This window comes from Pollicipes pollicipes, unplaced genomic scaffold, assembly GCF_011947565.3.
Source record: "Pollicipes pollicipes isolate AB1234 unplaced genomic scaffold, Ppol_2.1 Scaffold_4219;HRSCAF=4965_pilon_pilon_pilon, whole genome shotgun sequence".
Classification (NCBI taxonomy): Eukaryota; Metazoa; Arthropoda; class Thecostraca; order Pollicipedomorpha; family Pollicipedidae; genus Pollicipes; species Pollicipes pollicipes.
The window spans coordinates 33,341,261-33,368,566 of NW_023596448.1; the positions used below are offsets into that span (position 1 = coordinate 33,341,261).

Genomic DNA, 27,306 nt, shown 5'->3' on the forward strand with positions numbered 1-27,306 from the left:
ACGTCCGCCGGGACTTAGAGGCAGAGAATATCGCCTCACTCTGCAGGCGGACTCACTAGGCAAACTCGCGCCACTTGATGAGGTACTCGTCCACCTTCTTGCTGAGGTTGTAGCGCTTGGCCAGGATCTTGTCGACCTCGTACAGGGGGTCGGAGCGCAGCTTTCCGGGCGCCGGCGTCGGCTTGTCCTTCTTCTTCGGACCTGGACACGCACCCGGGTCGTGTCACATCGGATGCACATCTGATACGTACATGGCGCCGCGCCCCACCCCACGGTCAGATCCGGCGGCGAAACAAATTAGCACGATCGACCGGGTGAACACCTGTGTGAAACTAAAGTAGGGAGGAGCAGGCGGATGAAAATCATATTGCCAACTCGCAAAGACAATACACAAAATTACGCAAAACTACCACATACCGGGCGCCACCACCGTTGCTAATCAAATGTGAATGTTGTCGTTGCGGACCAGGAGCCTTCCCAGCGCCTGCCAAACCCGCCACTGTTTGAAGCCCGTCCGACAGCCAGCCTGTTGTGCTATCACTGAAGTGCGGTCTGCCTTGTCATCGACCGCGCCACCCTCGCCGGCATCCGTTGAACACGACTCCGGAATGTAACAGGGCAGCTGCTTCGGGACGCAAAATAAATTCAAGATGGCGCCACGTTACAACTCCGTCCCTGAGCCCCAAAGCCCTACCACTAACAGATTTATACATAGATAGATAGATAGGATTTAAGACCAGTCGAAGGAAAACATGCGCGTTCGTCTCCCTTATCGGAACATTCCTCAGGTGCGCTCCCCCCCCCCCCCCCCCCAGGCTTCGCCATTACGGGCGTCACGCGCGCACGCACCTGGCTTCTTCTTGGCGGCCGTGAGCGGGTCCTCGTTCATCTGATCGAGCGAGGCGCGGATGGCGGTCTTGGCGATCTCCAGGAACTCGTCAGTCGGCTGGCCGGGCAGCTTGCTGATGCGGCCGTCCAGCGCCGACCAGTGGCGCTCGAAGCCCGACACCCAGCGCGTCCACGCCTCCTTGTCGGCGATGGTCTTCTCGCCCCTGACGGCGCGCGCGAGCGGAGGGACGGACGGGCCGGTCAGCTCGTGGACGGTGCGGGACGTGGCCGCGTGCGAGAACACGACGCGACGCACACACGGACGCAAATATAGAGGGACTGATGGGCTGAAAGAACGGAACTGCGAACGGACGGGTGGGCCGACGGACGGAAGAGCAACCACCGCGAGGACCAAGAACGAAAGATAAAGAGGTGTGAAGACAAACGACACGCGCACGCAGGCAGATGGCAGGCGGACGCAAACACAAAGCTTTGCACGGACATGACACACAACGGACGGAAAGGACATACCAAAACACGTGCACATCTAAACAGCAAAGACAAGGGAGCACGACGAGCCGGCACAGCAGGAAAGCTGCGTCAATGATATTCTCTACATCATTGGGAAGTTGAGTCACCACCACACGTCTACAGACAATAAACACGAAGTTCGACAGCACGTGCAGGCCATACGCTGCTCACCTCCGGTGGATGCAGTTAACAACGCTTAACTTATACTGGAGGTCGGTCACCAACCCATAACTTCCGAGTACGACGCGAAACACTCAGACGACACGGACGCCCCAACAGACACGCCACGCCAACCATCACCGACTCACACGATCACCGACTCACATCGGTCACCGACTCACATCGGTCACCAACCCATATCGATCACCGACTCACATCAATCACCGAATGACGATGATTTCCGGCTCACACGATCACCGACTCACATCGGTCACCAATCCACATCGATCACCGACTCACACCGATCGTCGAATGACACCGATTTCCATATCACACCGGTCACCGACTCACACAGCCACCGACTCACACCGGTCACTGACCGCCCCACGCCGGCCCTCGTCAGAGCCAGCGCCGCTGCCGCCGCGCGCACCATTTCACTGACTTTTTGTTGCCGAGCTGCGGCAGGTACCAGCGCATGAGCACGCGGATGGAGTCGCGGTTCAGCTCCCAGCCCTCCTCCACCAGCTGGATGAGCGCCGTGGAGAACATGTACTCCTCGGCGACGGTCAGCAGCTTGCGCGGCCCGCGGCCGGACGGGTCCTCCAGCATCTGGTCCCGGATCGTGCTGGCGGCCCCAGAAGGCGACGAATGACGGCGATGACGACGGTGACAGAGATGACGGCGACGGCGCTACTATGACACGTGAGGCGGGCAGCCCCGTACGTGGGGTGCGGACACTGCGCCCGCACTGGTCCGGTGCCTGGGGACCGGCCCCGACCCGGGCGGGTGCGGCTGGAGGCGGCACCGACACTGGCTGCTGGTGTTTTCAACATGGGCACGCCTTGTCTGGTACGATCAGAGCATCCGCAGCGCACCTCGTACGCCCACTGCTGCATTACCATTGATACCAGCCCAGCACTGCTGGTCCATCACATCACAGTTTTGTCATCCAGATGTTATCCAGATGCCATCCATCCAGTCAATATCCAGATGGGGGGGGGGGGGGGGATTAGTTGCGTGCATGGACGGAGAGAGTCCAGGAGACGAACCATTCAAATTTTTATCGTATCATAAAACGATAAAATGATACAAAATATGGGCAATTATTGCAAGGGCGAGATTTCTTACGATAACGGAACTAAACTTACTACATAATCGGCAATACAGATGCTACTCTCTTATCACGAGAACGATTTCAATATTATGTATAATTCACACACATCCAACAAATCATGAAGCCCTAAGCCATGAGGTGATTAGTGTCACATCAACACCTGCCACACAGCACCCTTTACCAATCAGACTGACAGACACGGCTGGCCTGACTACTAGCCATGGCCGGCCTGACCACCAGCCATGGTCGGCCTGACTACTAGCCATGGCCGGCCTGACCACCAGCCATGGCCGGCCTGACCACTGGACACGGCCGACCTGACCACCAGCCACGGCCGGCCTGACCACCAGACCCGGCCTGCCGTCTCACCTGGCTGGGATGCCGCAGATGTCGGCCGCCCTCGTCACGGCCATGCCGTCGTTCACCAGCTCAATGGCACGCTTGATGTCCGTCATGGTAAGGATCGATCAACGTCACCTGAAGGCGGACAACGTCACCTGAAGGCAGACAAGTGGCGCACGGTGACGACAATCACAGGTTAGCGCCCAACAACTGGCTGGTCATAACATGGCGAGAGATCAGTAAAATGATGTACAAGAAAGCCAAGAGTAAGCAAATTACGAAGTGAATGTAGCATGCCAGTTGGCATAACAATACAACTTAGCATTGAAGAGCATTTTAAACACAACAGATACCAATGACCAGTTTCTCAACAAGATAAGTGATGACTCACAGCTTTTGTGGTTAGTCTTCAGCTGTACAGTCTAAACTTAAATGCCACATTAACAAACACAACATTAGGCAGTATTCAGCCCCTTTAATGCCCATATTAACTCCAAACTGCTACAGGACTATTTGTGTCAGAAGAGATGCCCTCACCAAGGGAGACATAACACATTGACCAGGACAACATGCTACCATGTGGAACACAACAAGACAGGTTTGCATTATATTTGTATACACAGGTACCTATTTTAACAAACCTTCAACTACCTGATCAAGAAACATAACATATGAATGTCCCTTTGTCCCCTTGGATGTAAGGGCTGTCCATGCATGCACATTTTGCACAGACATGGAAGAAAGGTGCTGATGGGTCACAATCAGGGCATAAAATAGGGCATAAGTTCTGTGTTTTGGATGCCTGAGCTGTGACAGGCAATGCAAATGGGGTAAAGGGGGAGCAGTGCAACAATGAGCTCAGGTGCGGCTGCAAATCATGCTTGTCTTTTTATGTATGGCCCACAACCTGGCCAAAACAGATGTTGCTGCATCAGAATGTTATGCTGCATGTGGCGTAACCTAGGGGAGGGCAGGGCTTTGCTGGTGTACCCCAGGGGAGGCCAGGGCTTTCCTGGTGTAGACAGTGCAGGCATTGGATAAGTGCCTGAGTACATCATGCAACTTATAGACAGTCATTTACACAGAATACGTGTTATGGAACAGGATGAGATGGAGCAACTTGCACACATTAGCAAATGGTATGGCGTGTGAAGCATTCAACACATCATGAAATGTGTACAGTGAATTATATGAATTGTTCAGAGACAAAAACTGTGCAATTTTTGTTTTATATGTAGAACCAGATACAATACTAAAGGGGCCAGCCAATGCTCTGTGGGTATCTAAAGTTATGTTGAGGAAAAACTTAAGATTTATGGCGATCAACCATTCAAAGCATATAACTGTCACTCCCACTGACCATATATGCTACCTGCACTCCTTGATGATAATCTCTGCTTCTGGATATGCTGCCAATTACACTGGATATGCTGCCATTTACACAGGATTTGCTGAATACACTGAATTTGCTGCCAGCAGCATAATATTGGGTTGCAGTGTCAATGATAATGAATCCACAACATAGGTGAGGTTTCTATGCAGTACATTAAGCATTATATTTCAATGATGAAAATACCATAGCCACTAACAATTCTAATCACCTCTCCTGCAGGATCCTCACATGTTTTGATTTGCCAAACTCTGAATGTCATTTTGAATGAGGTGGGTACCAAGTTTCATTTATCTGCAGCCTGAAATATGTTCCTACTTTCTTAAAAGAGCTACAACCAAATGGTACAGCCTGTGCCTAACAGCCGAATGTTAGCACTTTAACCACGTAGGTATTATAATGTGGAAGTCAATGGCTGATGTCTAAAAGTGACATGCTAATATTTCTGAACTAAAACTGCTACATGAGTTAACCTGTGCTACAGCCAATCCACCCCCACCCCACATACACACACCAATATACAGTTTTGGCTTCTGATGGTGAAATAAAATGCTTTACAATGCACAAGGAAAGAGGCATCATGCTAAAGAGAAATATCTTCTTCAAGCATAAAGGACATGCATATCTATGTTGCCTGTTTTTCTAAACACATTCCCTGTATTTCTGAACACATTTCTATTTTAATTTGCTTTTACCTCACATTCACATATCTATTGAACTGGAACCTTATGGCATTGACATCTCACAAGCATGGTAAATATGGAATTTTACTTTAAAGCAGAAGCCTACAAAGTGCAGCAGAAAGTACACACAGCATAACAAGAGCAGGTCAACAACAATTGACATTTGGCTGGTGACCCACTAAACCAAAATCACAACCATGAAACTACTTGAATTTTATCAGCTAGTGTGCTTTAATCATACACATCATTTCATCTTAAATCAATGAATTACTATGACTTACCTGCTAGGTGACAACCTGCACCACTTGTATTACAGGCTCCTGAATTTAATACTACAAAGAGAAAGCTTCTGCACATGGGACAGCAAACAGTTCAGTGAAAATATTCTCAAAACCAAAATTAACACATACATTTGGCAAAAATGCATGAACAATGGCACCATCATATGAAGTTGAGGCTTTGGGTTTAAGTGATCTAAAGATATAGCTGTGTGACGGACAGACGCCTAACCCAATGTACATGTACCATGGTGCAGTGCAGGAAAAATATGTTTTCTTGTGGAGATGACATTGGATGAAACTGGCACCCACATCATGCTTATGCATCAACAAATTTAATCCATGTTACTCAAGTCTTTGAGGACAACATAAATGATTATACCTTGGTCCATGCGACAACATACAGCTTTTCTACACGCAACCCAATGTATAACAAATGTAATAACCAATCTGATGCTGCATGATGAAAGTAACAAGTTCCATTACTGCCAAAATCAGCATGTTGGACTCATCACTCATAAAAACTGTTGCATCCCATGGGAAATAAAATATATTGTTGAAAGGTAATTTTGCTATTTCCATCATAACTATGCATAATTGGGATTACTTGTACTTTGTCTTGGTGCACCACCCTTTACTCAGAATGAATGTCATACCTCTTCATGCAGAAAAACAGTTGGTGTGTTTCTCAGCCTTCCATTTGACCAAGAACATGCTCTCCACTGATAGCACACCAAAACACATCACAACATGAAACAAACTGGGTGAAAGATGTGAGACAAACTGCTCAGTTATGCCAAAAATGACAACATTTTCACCCATGCAAAATTATATACCAACTATTCCCTAATCAATTTGGAAGGTGGGCAGTTGTTCTTTATAACTGACATGGGTGAGGGTCTATTACACATCACACATATTGACATGGTGTGTGTGCATGCCTTGGTGATTGTGTATGTGCTGTTGGTGTCACACGCTGAACTGGTTTGAATGGTGTTTGCTTACTGCATGCTGTTATGGATGTTCTCATTACCACATGCTGTATGCGCTTATGCTCACTCTCAAGGCTGCATGTTGTGTAAGCATGGTTGCCAGTTATTGAGTCCTTTGCATGTGTTGCAGAATGAGAGTCTAGGGCAACTGCATACTACCTCATGATTGAACTAGTTTGGCAGATGCCACTATATCAAAGTCACCAGCTCACCTGCCCCCAAAATAAGTCATTTCTAATGAGAAAGAACTAGCATTTAATCAATAGAAATGTGATATTAAATCATACCTTTTGATGTACTACATTATGACACTATACCATGCACAGAGTAGACACTTTAAAAAAAATGTGTCAGCATAGCATGCTCTTATATCAGGTACTTCCCCAGCTTTATGCATCGATGCACACTAAAACCGATTCTTCCCAAAACACCCTGAAATTTCCAAATATTCACTTGCACTGACAATGAAGCACATCCATTGCTGGCAAATTCACAACTTCAAATCCTTTTAAATATAATGCAACTGAAATATCCAATAAAATTGGTTGATGCTTGTCTTTCCATTCCATTCTAACATTTCATAAATATCCAATAGCAATAGGATGATAGATTCATCTGGCTTTTAGGTGGTGATGGTCAACCAGTCGTTACCACTTTGGATCACACAAATGCTGTACTGGTTTGGTTCCTGCAGAGCCCAGGATGCCTAAAGGTTTGATTAAATCCTGATGATGCCTGTTACCCCTGGATGTTTATAAGATAATTGTAATTGCCATCATTCTGCACGTTCTGGGTTCACAATGTTGTGTACAATGATGTTGGGTTTTTTTTCAAAAACATTGGATTGAGGAAGCCTCAATGATTGCACATGCAGCACTGATTCTAGATGGGTCTGCAGCAATGTATGTGTATATGTGCGTGCTTTGTGTGTGTGTGTTTATATAAATAAATAAATAAATATCACATATATTCCAGTTTTCAACATTTTCAATAAAAGCAACTATTTCCAAAATTCGTTTTGCATGGGGAGCTTAGCATGTTGCTAACCATACAGCAATGTTGAGAATTTTACATTCTAGACAATACCAAGACACAGCCACCCATGGCCCGGACTGACCCCATTGGCCAGCCACCTGGTGACTTTTTTAATTCAGTTGGGTCAGACCATGCATCCTCTCTGGGTACTTACACCCAGTGCTGGTGGGTCACAACTCCAGCAGTGTTCCCTTAGACCAGAGAAAGAAGTTGTGATGTTAGGAACCAATCTCAGCCTAAACAGATGCAGAACAAAGTTAGCAATGCATCAATGCATCATGTGGAGGTATCCACGACACTACAGCAGGTTGCCATGAACCAGGTGTATTTTGAAAGCGAAACAGCATATTTGCAACATCTTGCAAACTGTAGCTGCATGCTTTGTTTGAGTTGAACTGCACATGAGGAAAAGTGACTATTTCACCTGTCTGATCCCATTGTCTTGCCTGCCAATCCCTCTTAAAGTCAAGGTCTGTGACGGGTGTCACCCTTCAGCTAGGTCTGTCCGCCTGCTAGCTGCGACAGGCTACATAGTAAGTGATGCTAAGTCATGGTAAACAGCACACATAGTGCTGAAATATGCTGGCAGTGCCTATGTCTTCAGTCTGTATGCCAGTTGTTACAAAGTGGCACACATATACAATATGTTTCATTGAAGTTGCACTGACTCATATTATGAATGCTCAGTATGAATCCTGTAATGGCTGCAACTGTGCACTTCTAGGACTGTGAGAACTGTACTTTTGCAAATATTGCCATAATTTCAGGAGCTAAGCACATCTAAGTTGATGTTTTGGGCCTTGGGGCACCCAACTACAATGGTTTTATGGCAAACAGACACACCAGTTTGATTGCCTATAAATGACAGCATCACAGCAAACATAGAAACCTACGCTCCTTGCGGGCAGTCCGATACTATATGTTTTAGACACGCTGGTTGCCAGCACCAGGTGCATAATGCAATCCTCGTCAGTGAATGCCAGCCAGCACCTGTAGTGTTAGCTACATTTTTGAATACCATTCTTAGGCTGAGATTACCTACAATGCAGGCATGGCCACTTATTTATTTCTTGCTTTTCAACTATTTACTTATAAAATGCACATGCACTGAGTTACTTTGCAAGCAAAATGTTGCATTTCAGAGAACAGAGAAAAGTATTCAGCTCTAGCAGCAGAAAGTGCTGAGTGCTTTCAGCCCTTGCTCAGTTGTGCTGTACAATGCCAGGGAATGTAACTTAAACAATGAGGAACATACACTGTCACAAGATCCCAACATCCAGCACAAGTGTTGATGGTTTTTTACATGGCATTGAAGTGTTCCCTTGTAATGGATTGCCAAAGGAATGCTGTGTTGGATACATGTCAAGGACATACATTTAACACTAGCAATCATTCTGCAATTTCAGGACTAGACTAACAGTACATGATATGTTAGTTTTAGGTAGTCTGCAAGATGGACTAGGATATAAATTGAAAATCATGATAGTATTAATGTAGTGTGATATTCAAAGCATCTCGTGGACTGCTAGTATTCTCACCCTATAGCAGTGGCTTTTAACAGAAAGTGCACTACAATCTGCCTGCCTTACGCATTGCATTTGGAATACTGCAGACTGGCAAGGATGGCCAATATTCATTTCCAGTAAAACAAAACCTTTTAAGGTGCAGTCTTAATGTTCCCTTTATTTTGCTGATAACCTATTTTGTGGTTGGCCAGTACCCAGGCTGTCTCTGGACACTTGTAAGATAATGTTGTCCTAAAACCTGTACTAAATGGCAAAACACAGAGTAGCTAATTTTAGTAAATTAACTTATTCTAGTACCCTAACACCCCTCATTATCTCCTGATCTGACAACAACTACCACCCTGAACACCCTGACTACATGTACCCTGAACACAGATCCCTGTTCAAGTGCCACAAATGTGCAGTGCACACCACATTAGGTTCTGTTCCCTGTGCTATTTGCATATGATGCAATAACAGCATCTGCATCACTGACTGCTCCCAGGTCAAAACCCTATTCATGAGATTATTTTTTGTAGTTGTGGGGAATATACATGCTTTAGCCACCACTCAAACTATTCTGATGTGCTTGGTTTTCAAAATGCAGCATCAAGGCACAGAACATTTGTGAAGCAATTTGGAAAAAGGTAGAAGGTAAGAGAAAAAGTGAGAAGCAATAATAAGCTTGTTGTGTTCCACCAGACACAGAAAAATCAGGGCATCATGAACTTATGGTGATCACACTCCTGTGTTCAGTTGGCTTACACCAATACCATGATCAGTTTTCTGTGCATGGGGCAGCCTTGTTTTCTGTACACACTGGGTGCTCTCAACCTTGCACCTCATGTGTAGGCATCACAGTGCCAATCTCAATTTTGCAAAATCATTCCAATGAACATGGTCATGCCAGTCTGCAAAATTTTTACTCGCATCACTGGAATCCTAAACCACATTGGTGTCCTGAACCATATGCTCACATGCACCACTTAAGCCAAGCCCAGCCAAAATTCCCCTGAGTAGCCACTTGGGCTTAAACTGTGTTTATGCCAAACTCTGAGCATCCAGACTTAACATGTGCATAGGCCATAATCATTACATCTAAAATGCAAAACATGCTTGATGCAACATGTATGTTTTGCAGTCTAGCTTGCATATATATGGAATATACAAGACATGAACACAACCCAGGCAACAGGCAATGCTACACAACATACATGTTGGGCCATGTGTCATGCATAGCAACATCCTCACAAGATATTTTATGCAGAAGTACCATAAATCCAAGCACTTAAGAGCTTGTAGCACAGCCACCACCCAACCCAGAGCATGCAGAGCCAATGTTTTAGGGAATTATGATGTTGGAAAGGAAATTTTCATCAAAAACACTTTTCCCAACTTGCAACTCAAAAGATAGCAAAACTCTGTCATCTTTGGTGTGGTCAGAGTTTAGTGCTAGGTTAACCGAGCAGCACATTGACTGAACAGATGTTGAACAACACCCAGTGCAGTTGGTGAATTTTTTTAAGACTGGGCAACAGGCCAAACTACAAAACACGCTACCACTTAGCATGCACAGACCCCTGTGGCCAGAACAGCACATCACAGCAGTAACAGCATGTTAGGAAAACAATACAGAGCCTCAAGTTGCTTACCTGAATGATCCAAAATTGAGTGCATCAATTTCAGGGTGTCATAAGACAACATTTCAAGGAACCATGTTGCAAAGGCAATACCAGGAAGACATGTTCTGAACACATTTGTTCGCATAACATATGAAACAATTCACCACATTTTGGCCTGGCCTCAGCTTTACATACACCGGCATTATGTACAGCACACCAATACTGTGCAGGCATCTAGAGCAGCAAATTTGTTTCTGACTGGGCAACAGGCCTTGGCGGAGGAAGGAGAGATGATGCATGAGTCAATTTCAATATATTGAAATTGCACATCACATCTACACCCCTAAAAGAACACATTTAGAAGATGTCATGTACCAATGATGTCCCTGCCCAGTGCAGAGTTAAAATTGCCCCATCCACATAGGCTTATCTAAAAAAATGACAAAATTGCACAAACAGGTACCAAATGTGTCAATTTGTGCTGCTATCTGTGAAAACAACATACTTCAATCATTTAGTTCATCCAACAAAACTTAAGCAGTCCCAAACTGAGGAGTGGGCGTGTTTGTCTTACCACGCGACGCCATTTTATAGTGCACATTTGAAAGAAATACGCCACGTACCTATAACTGTGCTTCAATAAGAAATCTCGACGTCCGCATACCACGTATAACTGAAATGTATCTATACTCAGAAGGTCCACGGCACTACCCCCGCCACGCTCTCCCAAGCAGCTTATCACGGCCGGGAAAACGGGCCGCGGGTATCAGTCGCATAACCTGCGTAACGGCCTATACCTTTTCGTTATGCGTAAATGGCGCTGCTTATTTGCCTCAGTTTCTTTCAATTGGGCATCAGGAGAATTTGGTAACAGACATTTTGTACACCATGAAGGGTTTATACTGATTGCTACGAGTTGCATACAGTGTTTAGTCTGGACATCTACACGTATTGTAACTTGAACATGAGCGAATTATTTGGGCCTTGTATTTTTGATGAATGATGGGAATAGAATGACGGGAATGACCGTCGGCTTATTGTCCTTATCTGGCACTGACCTTATAGGTCAATGTTATCTGGTGTGTAAGTAATCAGCATCTTTGCAATGTCCCGCCCAATTAAAGGGAAATTCCACATTTTCTGCACTATTCATTTATTTTTATATCAGACTTGTACGACTTTATCAGTGGTATCCTTTTCTAAGAATCCTTCTGGAAAGCTTAGAGTTTCGATTCCAAGAAACGGATCTTGCGCGAGAATTCTCGTCTGACTCTCGGCTGACCGCTATGAAAATGTAATTTCATTTCATTTGCATCGCTTTTTCCAGCGTGTGTGTTCCTCAATGCTTGTAACACACTAATGTGTTAAAGCGTTCGTGTTGTATATGCTGCGAAAGCTGGGAGCTTTCTGTTTAGACAAAACGATATGTCAACGTCTAGCTTATATTATCCCGCGAATTCGACGAGACATTGTGCAATGGCTACGATTTTCCCCTATGGCATTTACCGGAGTGGCTCCTTTCGGGACTTACTTTGGCTTTGGGAATGGAGGCATCAAGTGGTCCACATGACGCGCTGGGTCATACTTCAACCAAAGAACTTCTCAGTAACAGGCCCATGCCCGCTGAGCCGTCACAAACCCACGTTTATTCGCACCGGTAGAAGTGCGCACGGTCGTTGTCATGGCGACGAGGGTCGCGCCTGCAGGGAAGAAGCCTAGTGCTGCTACAAAGTGTTGGCAGCGTAGTTTGGACTCAGATAATTGAAATTAATGCTCTCACTGTCCCTTGACGGTGCTACAGTGGCTCTAACCGATAGTCTTAATATTCATAACTTGTCCTGAGGTTTCAGCAGGGAAGGTTTTTGAAATATGCCACAAAAGCGGGACACTCTCTTAAATGGAATGCTCCACATTTGAGGATGTTGAAACAAGCATATGTCTTGGATTAAGCTCACTTGATGGAGAACCATTGGCATGCCTTTTACTGTCCGAAACAATCAAAGTTCCCTCTTTTCAGTGCATGTGTTGGTCAATACGCCATCGTTTGATTAGGCCATGGGACGTCTTTTTGACGTTAGGTCGCCTGCCAGACGGGCCGTGTCAGACCTGTCACCGTAGCGGGCGGGCTGGCTCACTTATAGTGCTTCAACTTGCCAAATGGTGTCGATGTTTGCTGGATCGTGTTTGTGGGGTCGAATAACGTCACGTGCTCGTGTTATTGCCTGTTCTCCTGATGTTCTTGCACGTTTCTCGGTACTTAAAAAAGTTTAACTGCATTCACATGTTCAATTATGGGTTTTGATGTCTAAAGATGTTCGCTCCCCACTTTAATTTCCGTCATAACTCGTACCACTGCCCAGCTTACTGTATAATGTAGCAGGAAACATGATTGTCGGTTGACAGTGCTAGCTGACATGCTTTAAGCGCTGGCGGCCGCTTCATTCACGCTTAATCCGGTTGACCTAGCTCGAATATCCACACAAACCTCCTTACTCTCACACAAGCACTCTCCTTACCTCTCCGGCCGCCCTCAGGCACTCTAACTCCTCAGAAAGTTTGAATGGTGCTTTATTTTCGACCACGCACTTGTCGCAACGCGAACTATTTCCTCGGAACTACCGGAGTTTCACCTGTGGTCTTCGAGTGAGTCCATCTCTCTACCACTGACCGAGACAAGAAGGACAGCCCTTCCCGTTGGCTTAGTGGCAGAGCGCTGGATCGATCTCGCACCTCAGTTGTAATTCCAGAAATTCCAAGGATAGGCCATGTAATACGTGCATGTCGGAGAACCAACCACCATCCAGTCTTGCCCTGGGACTAGGGCCTTTCTTAAGAGCAGATCATTTGGGATGAGGAGGAATTTGGGCCCGACGAATTCCAAATTACATGAAAGCAAAATCTCCATATTTCGCCGATCTTGCTGTTATGCCGACGGTTGCAAACAACTGCAACTTCCAGTTTTGTTTTTGTTGGGGCCAAGTGATCTTCGTTAGTGCCAAGTTTAGACCATGGACTGCAAGAAAAGGTCGGCTACAATATGGAGTCACACAGCATTTCTGTATTCACTCCTTGTTTAAACGAGGCTGCCATATAAATTGTAATACGCAATCTTCGAAAATGGGCTTCTGTCTGTATGCCCGCCTACCTGTTTGGTGTATTTTCTTGTTTGCTGGTATGGAGGTTAAACCGAGGGTAGTGAGAGGCTGAAATTTTCACAGTACGCGTGTGCGATCGCGAGGAGTGCACATGTGTGCTGACAACTCAGTGGGGGGATTGATGAGCGCCTCCTAACAGTACTGCTGGGAGGCTCCGTTTTTAAGACAATCGATTTACTGTAAGTGGCATATGTGGTGAAACAAGTTTCGTGGTAGTCAAAAAGAAACATTTGCAGGAAAGTTTAGAGAAAAATCCTAGGGAAGTATCTAAAAGAACCGTGGTCAAGCCATTGAAAAGTGATACACATTGTTGTGGGAGCAATAGTGGATCCTGGGATGTACATGAACAGCGCCAGTACACAAAATGTTGGAACGTAGATTGAGGAAGATCGTGAGGATTATGGACGTACTTAACACAGTTCGTCGAATAGTCGCCGATGTGACATCACAATAGCGTCAAGCTTCCCTGCTTACTCAGCAACGCTCGACAATATCGAGATGTCGCGGCCGTGGGCACTCGACGAACTGTGAGTTATGGATGAGTCTGGAGCAGTGCGATCTCGAACCGTCGTCGCAGTGGTAGGGAAGTCAGAAACACAACGGAGATGGGGCCAATACGACTGGCTTGGAATTTACGGTATGCAAAGGAGGTGCCTTCACAATCGACCGAAAACCGAGTACCGGCTGTCGTTCCAACTTTGCACGAGTTTATTAGCACGCCGCACCGTAAAACGTTCTGCCGTCCAAAGGCAAAACACAATATGTTTATTTTTGGCCATTTTGTGCTCTTTATGTCATTTGCTTGATGTTCTCAAATTGAATTCGGTTATTTAAACTATTAGCTGAAATTTTCACAAGCTTTTAGCTAAAGAAAGGGCTAAAAGTTTGCAAAAGTTTCAACTAATGGTTTAAGTAACGAATTCAGCATGAGAAGACGAATCAAGTAACTTCAAACACTCAAAACAGCAAAAAATAAACGTGTGGGGTTTTGCCTTTGGACGGCAGCGTTAAGCACGTTTTGTTAGCTATGCATTCAGATGGTACCAGTTCACACCACATGACTTTAAAAGTGCTCAATAAATGCTGGAGGCCATTCAGCGCTCCGCCTCAGCCAGCCGCGGATTGAGGGGTTTGTTTTGCCGCCGCGGACCCGACGGCGGTGACATCATTTTAGCGTCCATCAGCTGCAAGACCCAAGCGTCAACCACTGTGTACAAAGACAGGGGCGTACGCACATAGAAGTCCCGGGCACATGCCCCCTCCCCCCCCCCCCATATCAGTGCCGCGATGGCTCAGTTGGTAAGAGCACTTGCCTCTCGATTCACCCGCCCGGAGCGGGATAATTTCGAGTCGCCTTGGCCGGTGGCAGCGGCCGCGCTACAGGTCAAACGACGTCAGAGGGCAGGACGGACCATGCCCAGCATTGCGGCACGTTCAGCTTTCGCCATGAAACTCTGCCGTTGACCTGGAATGATGCGTGATCGGACGGTAGGGGCCGGCGCTCACACAACAAGCCCTGAGCCCAGAAATCCATCCATTCAAAACGCTCGGATTAAGTCTTTAAAAGTGCATTACTTTATACGTGGCTATATGTTGACACGTAAAAACCAGATGGAGAGTGCGGGTTGCTATTTTATGGCGCGCAGCAAACTGTACGCACCTTTTCGTCTGTGTGACTACTTCTGCCTGACTGTCCGACGTTTCAAAAGCTGTTTATCGCTCATTTTTTGTTTCTTTTCTTTTCTTATTTAAAAACAGCTGACTCACTTCAACTTGTTTGCCCCCGTGCACAATGCATAAACCCGCCGCCACTCCGACCGCTGCCTGAGCCGTTTCGAAGACCGGGTCGAGCGCGAGCTGCCGGCAAATCGAGCTTCCACTGCGAGAGGGGAGATTTGACGGTACTTGGTGGGGATTACTCCCCCCCCCCTCCTCCCTTCAATTTAATGAGTTTAAATAGGCCCTGTTCAGGACTCGATAGCACCTGCCAGCGTCCAGGGAATGAACTGGCCTAGGCGCTGCGTGCGTGGCGATAATTTAGGTTCAAGGGTACACTGACTGCATTGCTCATAGGTATGGCGCCTGTAATTTATATTTCATTCAGCTGTTTACGTGGCACCACAACGGACGGAGACCAGTAGTCGGACCAGGTATCCATACGGTACACTAATGCCATCGTCTGAATGATTCCAGAATAAACTGCATCTGTAAGTTGTTAAGTATATTTGCGTGGAGCATTATTGACATAGGTAAGACAGTAGTAATAGCCCTATTCATCGGGGAAAAAACAGGAAAATGGAGACATAGATGGGTTGATATTTCGGCAACATGCCTTTATCGAAACAATAGCAGAATTCTAGCTCCTGCCAATGCATATATATATATATATATATATATATATATATACACATATATATCCGTTCTCCTGGTTTTCTACTAGTAATAAGGATATTACTACCGTCTTAAATCGCATCTGTTTGAAGAAGCCCTACCCCAGCGCAATGTTTGACCTATTCCCACGAAATAACTGCAGGTATACCATCGTTATCCGGCTTTCTGCACGCATACAAAACACCGAATCACGATGGGGCGGTCTGTAAATGCTAAGCCACAAATGATGCATTGCGGGAAAAGTCGCATACGTCATTTTCTGTCGACGTCGTTAAAAAAAAACACTTGGTGCCCCGTCTTTTCTCGTGAGATGCACGCAGTAATAGTACGCATTGGTTACACACACACTCTGCGTAAACGGTCGCTGTTTCATTTTTTCTGTCACCCTTTCGGGACATTCTTGAACACAGACCTCCTGTCAGGTTCCTCAACAGCACTTATGCTCACGTGAGCGTTGTCGCGATTCTTCGATAAAGGTGAGGCAGAAGACTGCCCCAGTGACGTGAAGCAAGACTGCGCCCTCAGAAAACGTCACCGGAACGAAGGGTCTATTTGAAGGCAGACCATGCCGGAACTCGCCGCTTCAGGCCCAGGTCCTAAAGCAGTAATCGATCACTCGAAGATCACTAATCGGGTACCGAGGACTTAAGGAGGATATCACTAAGAGGACTCTTATGCGGCCTTGATCAAAGACGATCTCTCACCATTCGCTGGCATGGTCGCGGATAAGCCTTCCGAAGGCAGGTTGGAACTGTGAACCTAATTGCCTACATTCACACGCGTACTAGCGCGCGCTCGGGTGGGGGGAGCGGGATCAATTGGTCCCAGCAAGTTTTTTTCTAAAAAATGACTTCCGAACGTTGAGGCGTAGCGCCACCAAAGTTCGTGTCGCTGTAGGCACTTCAATATCCGATCTTTTTGTACCGAAAATCACTTGCCTTGTAAGGTCGCTGACCTATGATGGGTCAAACTGAGGCCATAGGCTGTCAGCGAAGTCAGTTCCCAGCTAAACGTTTAAATGTGATGCGATGATGTAGCGCTAGACTAAGTCATGCAGCTTTGAGGTGTTTTCTTAGAAAACGAGGCTATCAAAGCCAGGATTTTGCTAATTTCATTGACTTTGAGTCGAATATGGAGGTCAGATCAGTTTTAAATCGGGAACGCCTTATTACTGAACAACTTGATTTATGAGGTAGTTCTTTACACACATTTCCAATTCCTTCATCACAGCGACGGAAAACGATTTCGTATTTTCTTTTCATGGAGGTCAGAAACGTCACTGACCTGAAGCGACCTCTGATCATCCTATTAATTTGATGCGCATAACGCCTAAGGTAGAACTCCGCAGTGATTGCAAATTCAGATGCAAAAATAATCCAGTAGGATCTTTTTTAGTCATATTTACCTTTTTAATGCCAAATAAGCTCACTGACCTGGTATAAGCACCAAGCCGCTTCTATTATAACTGGCACCTAGATTAAGGGCGGCTGCCGGGGTGATCTGAGGGACACCATCTGAAGTTTGGATATTGTTTGGCCTTATTTGGTCCGCAGGTAGGTATAAGGATCAAATGACCCCGAAACACAACACAAGCCGCTTCATATAAACCCCTACCCACCCATTGAATATGATGTCTCTGGCTGTCTTTGGCCTTGATATCTGAAGGGAGGGGGCAAATTGCCCCCTACCCACCCCAGCGTGCCGTTCATAGGGAACGGCTTATTTTTGAAGAGGCATCAGATAGGCTTAAGTAAGCTCACTCGTGTATACTATTGCTAAAATTATAAGTGGAAAACGCTGCTCTAGACAACACCATCTCTCTATGCAGTAAATGTGCTCCATAATACGTCACTGTTTGGTTACGTCATCGCACATTGCACAACATTGGTTGAGAGTCAATTGAAGGCCAATTTTTTCTTGCCGTTGATCGCCGCATGGGCATTGGAAAGACAAGATTTATAAGACGTTTTTATAGCGTCATAGATGCACTGGTGACCTTGAAATAGTCTCCCCGAAATAGTTTGCACATATTCGCGGGCGTATAGCTCGGAAACTAGAATGGGCTCTTGAGAAGAGCAGGGCTGTGAACTGCACTGAATCTTCCTTCGAGATGGCTATTTCAGACCAAAGCGCCATACAAATGTGGAACATTCCCTTCAACCGGCCACCCAGGCTCGTGTTAACCAAGGTGGTCTCTGAGTGTCGCTCGTAATCTCAGCTTACCAACCAACCGAACGACTATTGGTAGCTGGTAAATATTCCTACCTCGTGTGAGCCAATCACAACTGAAAAACATATCAAAGCACAGTTTATTTGGCAGAGGGGGTGGAAGTATAGAGTCATAGGTATATGTCAATAAGCGTATGAGTCTAACATATGAGTCTAACATATGAGTCTAACACGCATGTGGTAGCATTGCGGTGACAGGTTGGACGCCTTCATTGCTTCCAGGCCACGTTACCTGAATACATATTATAATTCCACACAGCCAGCTTTTATACTAAAACACTAGCTTTGGGAGCTGTACGCACAATACAAATTACGCCAACTCATTTCCTACAAACGGCACATAGTTATACGGTTCGAAGCATCTGCAGCACGCAAATATTCATAACGAGCGGCTGAATCCTGTGCATCTTTTACACATGAAGGCAGTCGATTGTAAGCATTGTTAAAAATAGGCTTAAGCAGCTTAGCGGTGATAATTAATCATAATATTTCATGGAAAGCTCCATTAAGCGCCGCATTGGCACGTGCCAAGATGGCGTCGATCGCCTCTCCAGCTCGCTTCGCACTACCATCGAGACATGGCCGATGACATGACGTCTGCATGGCTGCTGCGCACAGACGAGGCACTGGTCTCCAAGAACCACCAGCGCCATCTACCGCCCATTTGGGGCGGCACACGGCGCGCGCGCGGGTGTGCGACGACAACGCCCTCAGTTGCCCTTGACGATCATGAGCAGCGCTTTTTCGAAGTAGCGCGACGTGTCAGCCTGTAAGAGGGCATGGGAGCTGGCGGGTTACGGCTTCCGAGGTGGGTGGTGAGCCCCCGATCCCCAGCCCCTTCCCCACCCCCAGCGATGGATGAGCACCCTTGCAGCGTGAGATGTGCAGAACTGGACAAGACCCAGCTGATGAAGTATCTTTAAAATTCTCTATGTGCTTCACTTGTTAGCTATTATATATATAATAAATATATAACGTGGCTGCAATCACCCATCTAAATTTCAGATATCAGCCAGGTAGCCCCCCAATTTCGAACCGTGACATATGCATATGTTCTGATTCAAGAAAATTAATACCTCTTTTGTGCAAATGAACGCACCTGTGTGGTGACATTGTCCAATCAGGGCCAAGCTTACTCCCGACGGTCGCGGCACGACGTGGTCCCATACGCACGGTGCGCCGGCATGACGTCATCCCAATATGTCATCATGACGTCATCCCACTGCGCCATCCTAAGACGCTTGTTCAACGCCGTCCTTCCTCACCGCGATGGAGCTCTCCATCGAGCGTCGGTGCAGTCTGTGGTACTCCTGCTTGATGTTGGCCAGGTCTATCTCGGAGCGCGAAACGATAAGCCGGATGAGATCGTTCTCACGAGTGCCAAATCCCTCCATCGTATTCCAAATCCTTTCGGCGAGGTAGGCCGTTCGGTCCAGGGTGCTGAGGACTGCAGGCCGTACGTGCGTCAGGTCAGCGACAGCGCTGGCCGACGATGTCTGAGTTGAAGACAACAAACACGGGTCATCTGTAGGCCGCATGATCAGGTCGGTGTGCGAGAGCTGATGGATACGCGGTAGTGGCAGACGTGGATGGCCCGTGTGTCACTGACCTCGTGTCCTCGAAGTGGGACATGGGTCAGTAAGACTTGGGGGAAGTGATACAGACAAGAGGGCGGAACGAAGGGAAAGACTTCGAAGGTTCTTCTTCGGAAAGACTTCGGGAAGGTTCGCTTGCATAAGGGACGAACGCAGGTCAGTACAAGAAACGCGCGGACACAGACGGTGATACGAGGGGCACGGGCCCATGGATGGCAGAAAGGGACAGATGCAACTTGACGACAGAACGGGAACGGCTGTATTAAGTACGAGGCCAGAACGGTACGGAATATAGGTAGCAATATATATATATATATATATATATATATATATATATATATATGTAAAATAGGAATATAGTATAACTGGCTGTACACGACCGTTAGTCAGCTTTTCCAAACAAGCCTCCTTCCAACCAGCCATTCGTCTCACCAATCGCCATCAGCGTCGCGCGGTAGTTCACACTGGTCTCCCTCTTTATCGCATCGATGAGACTCCTCCCGGAGAGTTTCTGGTACTCCATCATCAGTACCCGCAGCTGGGCAGGGTTCTGCGCCACCAGGATTGTGTTGAACGTGTCCTCGTCCGTGCCCATCATCCCCTCGCCTGACACAGGACGCAGAGGGTGTCACCATTCCGAAAGTCGCGTAACTGGCGCGCGTTCATGGGCACGCCTGCTGCTGCAGAAGCAGAAGCCGGCCTTCATGTCAACGTCGGCCATGTCTCCGCCGGACCTGGGTCAATGGTCGGACATGGTACTCATGCCATGGAAGACGTCACGCTCCTGACCTGGACGCGCGCTTTGGGCGACTGCGCTTTGACTGCTTCTCGATTAAATCACTTGCTGTGACAACATGCTTGTTTGGGCATGCGGATGGTATTTCCGCTGAAGGGAATGCGCGTTGACAGCACTGCAAGCGAAATGGCTGACCGCCGACTGCTTTCGATGGAGTGGCGTTACCGAGGGACAAAGTGAGACACCTGCCATCCCAGCTGTCTGGGAAGTGTTCAACATGCCTTTATCGAAACAGTAGCAGAAGGGAAACCACCTTCGGTACCCCACTGGACAGCAAGGGGAGTACAGGGGTAGGGGTACAGGAGGAATTCACTTTTGCCGTTGTTTGGAAAAAGGCATGCTGCCAAAATATTAACCCAACTAGATCTTTATTCTCCTGGTTTTGATCCGAGGAATGAGGCTGATACTCCTGTCTTACCTACACAAGTAATGTTCCTCGCTAATGCACTGAACAACTTACGCCGGTGGTAACTAATCTTACATCAACAGGGAATGATGGAATTGCACTTTTTTGCGACTGTGAAACTGACAGGAAATGGAAAATTATAAGCTCCCTGGATCACCACAGGGTGTGAAGGCGACCTGCACCCCTACGCCGCTGTGTAAGCGCGACCACGTTGCTGCTCTCGTTGACACTGTTAGCCCTAGTGAAGCGTCGGACGCGCTGCGTCATTGCCGCTGCACTGGCATACTAGCACACGCGGCATACTGCGCCCGATCGCCCAACCCCGATTGTCCTGGATCGGGGGAGCGTACGTCGTACCCCTGTGTTCTCTCTCTCTCTCTCTCTCTCTCTCTCCTCTCTGCTCTCTCATCTCTCTCTCTCTCTCTCTCTCTCTCCTCTCTCTCTCTCTCTCTCTCTTCTCTCTCTCTCTCTCTCTCTCTCTCTCTCTCTTCTCTCTCTCCGCTCTTCTCTTCTCTCTCTTCTCCTCTTCTTCTCTCTCTCCTCCTCTTTCTCCTCTCTGCTCCTTCTTCCTCTTCTCTCCTCTCTCTCTCTCTCTTCTTCCTCCCTCTCTTCTCTCCCTCTCTATGTCTCTCTCTCTCTTCGCTCTCTCTCTCTCTCTCTCTCTCTCTCTCTTCTCTCTCTCTCTCTCTCTCTCTCTCTCTCTCTCTCCTCTCTCTCTCTCTCTCCTTCTCTCTCTCTCTCTCTCTCTCTCTCTCTTCTCTCTATCTCTTCTTCTTCCTCTCTCTCTCTCTCTCTCTCTTCTCTCTCTCTCTCTCTATCTCTCTTCTCTCCTCTCTCTCTCTCCTCTCTCTCCTCTCTCTCCTCTCTCTACTCTCTCCTCTCTCTCTCTTCTCTCTCTCCTCCTCTTCTCTCTCTCTCTCTCTCTCTATCTCCTCTCTTCTCTCTCTCTATCTTCTCTCTCTCTCTCTCTCTCTCTCTCTCTCTCTCTCTCTTCTCTTCTCTCTCTCTCTCTCTCTCTCTCTCTCTCTCTCTCTCTCTCTCTCTCCTCTCTCTCTTCTCTCTCTCCTCTCTCTCTCTCTCTCTCTCTCTCTCTCTCTCTCTCCAAGAGCACCCCGAGCAGAAGCCAAGGCCGTCAACACCACGTGCCCACGCAGTACTGTATCTGCTACGTACATTTTCCGCAACAATCACTACCGCCTCCCTCCCGACCGCCGGTGGGCGGGCGAGAAGGGGCGCGAGTCAGCCGCCCGCAAACACCTCACCGGCTTCGTAGAACCTCTGCGCGTCGGTGACAGCCCTCTCTTGGTCCACGTGATCGGACTCGTCGCGGTTCGCCTGCCAGAGGTCACAGGTCACCAGCCAGCCGCGGTGGTGGGACGGGAGATCGGGCCGGGACTACCGGTGATGCGGAGTGACGGCCATTAGGTGGATTTCCGCATTCTGGTCTTCTGACGATACATTAACAGGTAGGTAATGGATGAAAGCCGTCAGTTCCGAGGCACGCTCAATAGCCAATAGTCGCTGGCGTCCGCCAGCGATTGTTAAACCGAGCTCGGCAGGTACAGAATGCCGTGTGCTGATAAGGTTCAGTTTTCGTCGATCCGTCAGCGTCGAATAACACACGCTGATCGAGATGTCAAAATCAAGCAATGATTGCGAGAAATTGCCGAACGCTACAAACCGACGGGGCCGATGAAACAAGCACAGTGTGATGTGGTCCCTTGACGGCAGCCTCAGCCATCAGGCCAGAGGCTGGCTGCTAAGCAAGCCAGAGTGTGCCATCAACAGCGTATATATCCATCATAAACTCGCGACACAGGCGAGGTGGCATGGGAATTGCGCTGCTTCGATGTGAGCCCGTGGCTGTCTGAGAGGGGAGGAGTGATGTTCGATGTGGTTCAATTCGATTCACATCGATTCGATGTATATCGGCCATTAGGTGGATATATATATATATATATATATATATATATATATATATATATATGACTATGACTATATATATATATATGACTATATATATATATATATATATATATATATATATATATATATATATATGTAGGGCTAACTTTCCCACTACCTATCAGTCTGCCTCAGTCATGCCGTGCGAGATCGTGCTTGATCATCGTCAAAATTGTTATGAGACCAACTGGCAGATGTTGAACGAAAGTAATTTGCTACAAGTCGGTGTCACTGACATTTTCGTAACAAATCGCTTCTGCCTTTTGAAGCATACGAACCGAAATACCTAACTAATTAGAGTCGTTGAGATAACCTGACCTTGATCTGACATGACTCTCACGCTGGCAGGTCATGACACTTACCATTTGGTAACATTTGTTAACATTGCAGTGCTGATTTATAATAGATTTTCCCGTGCTGCCAGCTGTGAAAGTTGCACGACCAATATTACGGATGCAGCAGGTAGTGCAGCTTGTGGTATTCAGGGGTTTTGGGCGATTTAAAAGTATTTCGCGTAGCCTGGCAAAGGTCACACTTGTTACGCCACAAATCGCGTGACGGATGTCAGCTCGGCGACTCCCGTTTGTTATTGACCAGGGATGTTTGTTGCCGTTTGATTTTTTCAATCCATAATTCATATACTGAGAAACCAGCGTGTGGACACTTTATCCTTCCTTCCCCCAGCAGACAGGCACTAGCGTAAGAATACGACAGACGCTAACCGATTCATCAGCGGCCGGGCTTCCCCCCCCCCCCCTTCCCCCCACCACATATGCCGGCTGCATCACATCTCCAGCGTCGCTGTGAGACTGATTACATTGTAAACTAGCGTCATGAACGAACCCCCAAAAGTCCACGCTTGTGTTTCTAGTGTTTTGATCATTGTTTTCTGATCATGTTTTCTGATGTTTGATCATTCGAAAGCAATGATCAAAGCATTCCTGTGGATACACAGCGGAGCGCACTGGTACATTTCATTACGCACCACAATCCCTTTGAAGTTGTACCTATGGGTATGGTCAGGGCTTCTATGTATTTGCGGTCACAAAACTAGATTGTAAAAACCTGCCATTATCAAACGCTGCACTGGGTAGAACGTAGGCCTTTATTTTAACCAAAGCACACTAAGATATCATGTTGATCTATTTGATCAGGTGTCATGATGTTTTACAGCCACGACGACGGATGGTTTCCGAGCAGTCATCACAGAGCACGGTACGGTCTTTGACAGCAAGAAGGCCCCCGGCGGTACAGTCTTTGGCAATACTAGGCCACCCGGCGTACACAAACGGACCGCGCGCGACGTCAGCTCGACTCACCTGCAGCAGAGCGAGCATCAGCCGCTCCAAGTGGGAGGCGAAGTCGGCGCGGACGGCATGCTCCAGGGACCGACCGTACACTGAAAGCCAGACCAGGGTCTGTCTGTCATCTGGCTGCGGGAGTACGGCCTTGACCCGGGTCAGGTACAGCTAGCTGTGGCGCACAGCGGCTGGGAAGCACGCGCAGTGCCATTGGCCAATCAGCTGGACGGACGCATCTGAAGGCGCACCCGCGAATGAGCACGTGTTTAGAGGACAGCCGTCAAAGAGTTGTCTTCGGACGCGTGCAACGCTGATAAGTCCCCACGCAGGAAATCAAATCTAATGGCGGCTGTATTTTGGTTGTGGGTGCGGCAGATTTTGGAGCTCACAGCATTGGGTTTGGTTGTGCTGTGCACACCAAAATCCTAAGCGTAATTAGTCTTAAAATAATCGCGGACAAGTGCGATGTATGGGCACCCCTAGCTGCATAGCAGTGTGATCCGATAAATCTCCAACCCAAGCCGCCCAAACCGGACAAGTTTTGTCCACCTCTGACTGAACTATGCCACGACGTGCTCCGAGAAAAAGGAACACCACGGAAGCAAGGGAGAGAACAAGAACAGCACGTGAACAGGAGGGAGAACGAGAGCGCCATGGAAACAAGGGAAAGAACAAGAGCACCACGGAAACAAGGGAGTGAACTGCAAGACATCAACCGCAGCACATAAGGGTGGTAACACTAATCGCGACCATTTGCCGTCGTGACGTCACATCGCTCGAAATATCGGGGTGCGAACCATTCCAATCAGCGACCAGAGAGACCCGCCACGCCAGGCGCGTTTACGTACTCCTCCGGTAGGTGTCCTTGATGACGCGTATCTCGGCGTTGCTGTGGATGCTCAGCGTCTCGTACAGCACGTCCTCGTCCGTGCCCAGACGTGTCCGTCGCCCTGTGCAGCTGCTGCGCCAGAAACTCGTACGGCGGCACCAGCAGGGCCAGCATCACGGCCTCGAAGTGGTGACTCAGGTCCCAGCGCAGGTCCGTGGTCAGACTCTGGAGGCGACGCCGACCTCAGGCGGCTGCAACTCAGGGCACTCAGGGGTCTGGATTTCAGGGGACTAAGGGACTGGATCTCAGGGGTCTGGATCCCAAGGGACTGGATCCAAGGAGACTCAGGGGACTCCGGTTACAGTCACCACTTGTTATCGTTCGGATTCAGATGGTGGGAACAGTGCATCGTGTCCTAAGACGATTCCAGCAGGAGTCGGATGGCATCCAGCGGCTTACCGAAGGCGTATTTCTACAGTTCCGGACCGATTAATCTACTTTTCTTTACACAACAGGGCATATCGCGACTGTCACACGGCAATATCCAGCGGAAAAGCTTCATCTCGGCTTCGTGTGGGAGAGGTACCTAATAACAGATAGCACATGCACACCACACATCTGTATTAACACACTCCCATGTAGTCGGTTGACTACAGCGCGCTTGGGTGGGTGGTAGAAGTATTGGACAATCTGAAATAAACAAACTAAGAGAGCTAGAGACACCAAGTTCACAGGGTACATAGACCTCTATGTAAATTCATCGCAGGACAACTTGTAGGTATCTAGGTGGTGACCTTCGTGCTAAATATGGTGGGATAAGGTCAGACTGCAGATCGGTATGCGAAGTGCTCAGACCTACTCATCCATCAGCTTTACCCAAGGTGCTCTCTGAGCAAAAAATCAATGGTAATCATGTCAGGTCAGTGGCCTGTCTGATCTTAAGAAGGTCAAAATTAGGCGCAAAATGACCACCGCAATCAGCGCGTCCAAAAACGTCAATAAACAACAACAAAAAGGTAAAAATAACCGGAAATCTTTCATATCGTTTTGCTGAATCATTATCCAATCAGCGCCAAGAGCTACTCGAGAAGAAGTGTCAGGACCCCTTTTGACCCTTATGACATGAAACTGAAAGGTCAGGTGTTGTTCTTGAGATTAAGGATTCAAAATGAGCATTCAAAACTTCCCTTACAGCAAGTTTTTCAGGAAATGTTGGCTGGTTTTGACCCTCATCCGACCGTTACACCATATTCAAGGTCATTTAGCTGTTAGGTCAGCAAGGTCAGGTAGCTGTCATTCAGTTTTCAATTGTCTTGTCCGTGAAACCATCTCAGAGTCACAGATGACATCGTCAACACTCTGTTGTTACATAAGCTTGAATGAGTCTTGTGAAAGTGTCTCGGCTGATGTCCATAGTCTGGCTTTGACCTGCTACATGTCAGTGACCTTAAAAGGCTTGTCAAAAATATCAACCAAGCTATCGGCTGTTCGATTGTCTACAACTGCTCAAAGCCTGGCGTTGCAACGCCGCGCGGCTGGGAAGTTATCTTTGAAGACGGCTAAATGAGGGTGAAATCGATCCCCATCCGAACGCGTGTTAACACCGAATGTAAGTACCTCAAATCAAATATTCCAGTATGCCAGTACGCACTGATGTTCCCACTCATTGCAGAGGAGGGTGCCCGCACTAAGCCCCACACACCTACCCTTCCATAGACCCTGCAGGCCCGTATGCCTACCCTTCCATAGACCCTGCAGGCCCGTATACCTACCCTTCCACAGACCCTGCAGGCCCGTGTACCTACCCTTCCATAGACCCTGCAGGCCCGTATACCCACCCTTCCATAGACCCTGCTGTACTGAGCGGCGATCTGCTGGCGCTGGGCGTTACTCCGACTGCAGAGCACGCTGATGAGGGCGTCCTCGTCCGTTCCCCAGCCTCTCACAGCCCTGCGTAGCTTGCGGGCGTCGGCAACCGGGTCAAACCAGAAGGCAGCGCGTATCGTCCCCGACAGCTGGCGGCAAATCACCGGGCTGGCATGTTGGCGGGGATGGTCATCACCGATGCAGGGCTAGGCTGCGTTAGCGGCGTGGTACGATGAGAAGCCGGCATATCATCAGCCATCAGATCCCCACAAGGCCAGCAAACGGAGAGAGCAT

The 27,306-nt window shown here is 47.8% G+C and overlaps 1 protein-coding gene across 1 annotated transcript; it reads right to left on the reverse strand.

Moving 5' to 3' along the window:
- Positions 1-18,437: 18,437 nt before the first annotated feature.
- On the reverse strand, positions 18,438-27,087 carry LOC119095932 (annexin A7). The gene is made up of 7 exons (XM_037218785.1): positions 26,985-27,087; positions 25,166-25,371; positions 24,336-24,415; positions 22,314-22,386; positions 20,282-20,455; positions 19,520-19,701; positions 18,438-19,021 (listed from the first exon to the last, which is right to left on the reverse strand). Coding segments are annotated over exons 2-7 (567 nt in total). The 5' UTR covers positions 25,167-25,371; positions 26,985-27,087; the 3' UTR covers positions 18,438-18,964.
- Positions 27,088-27,306: the final 219 nt, after the last annotated feature.

Excerpts from the sequence above, each read along its gene's own strand:
- LOC119095932 (XM_037218785.1), bottom strand. Across the intron at positions 19,702-20,281 it reads CGCGACGCTGATGGCGATTG|TCCTCAGCACCCTGGACCGA; the intron begins GTGAGACGAATG and ends TACGGCCTGCAG. Across the intron at positions 19,022-19,519 it reads CGATGGAGAGCTCCATCGCG|GCTGACACGTCGCGCTACTT; the intron begins GTGAGGAAGGAC and ends GCCCTCTTACAG.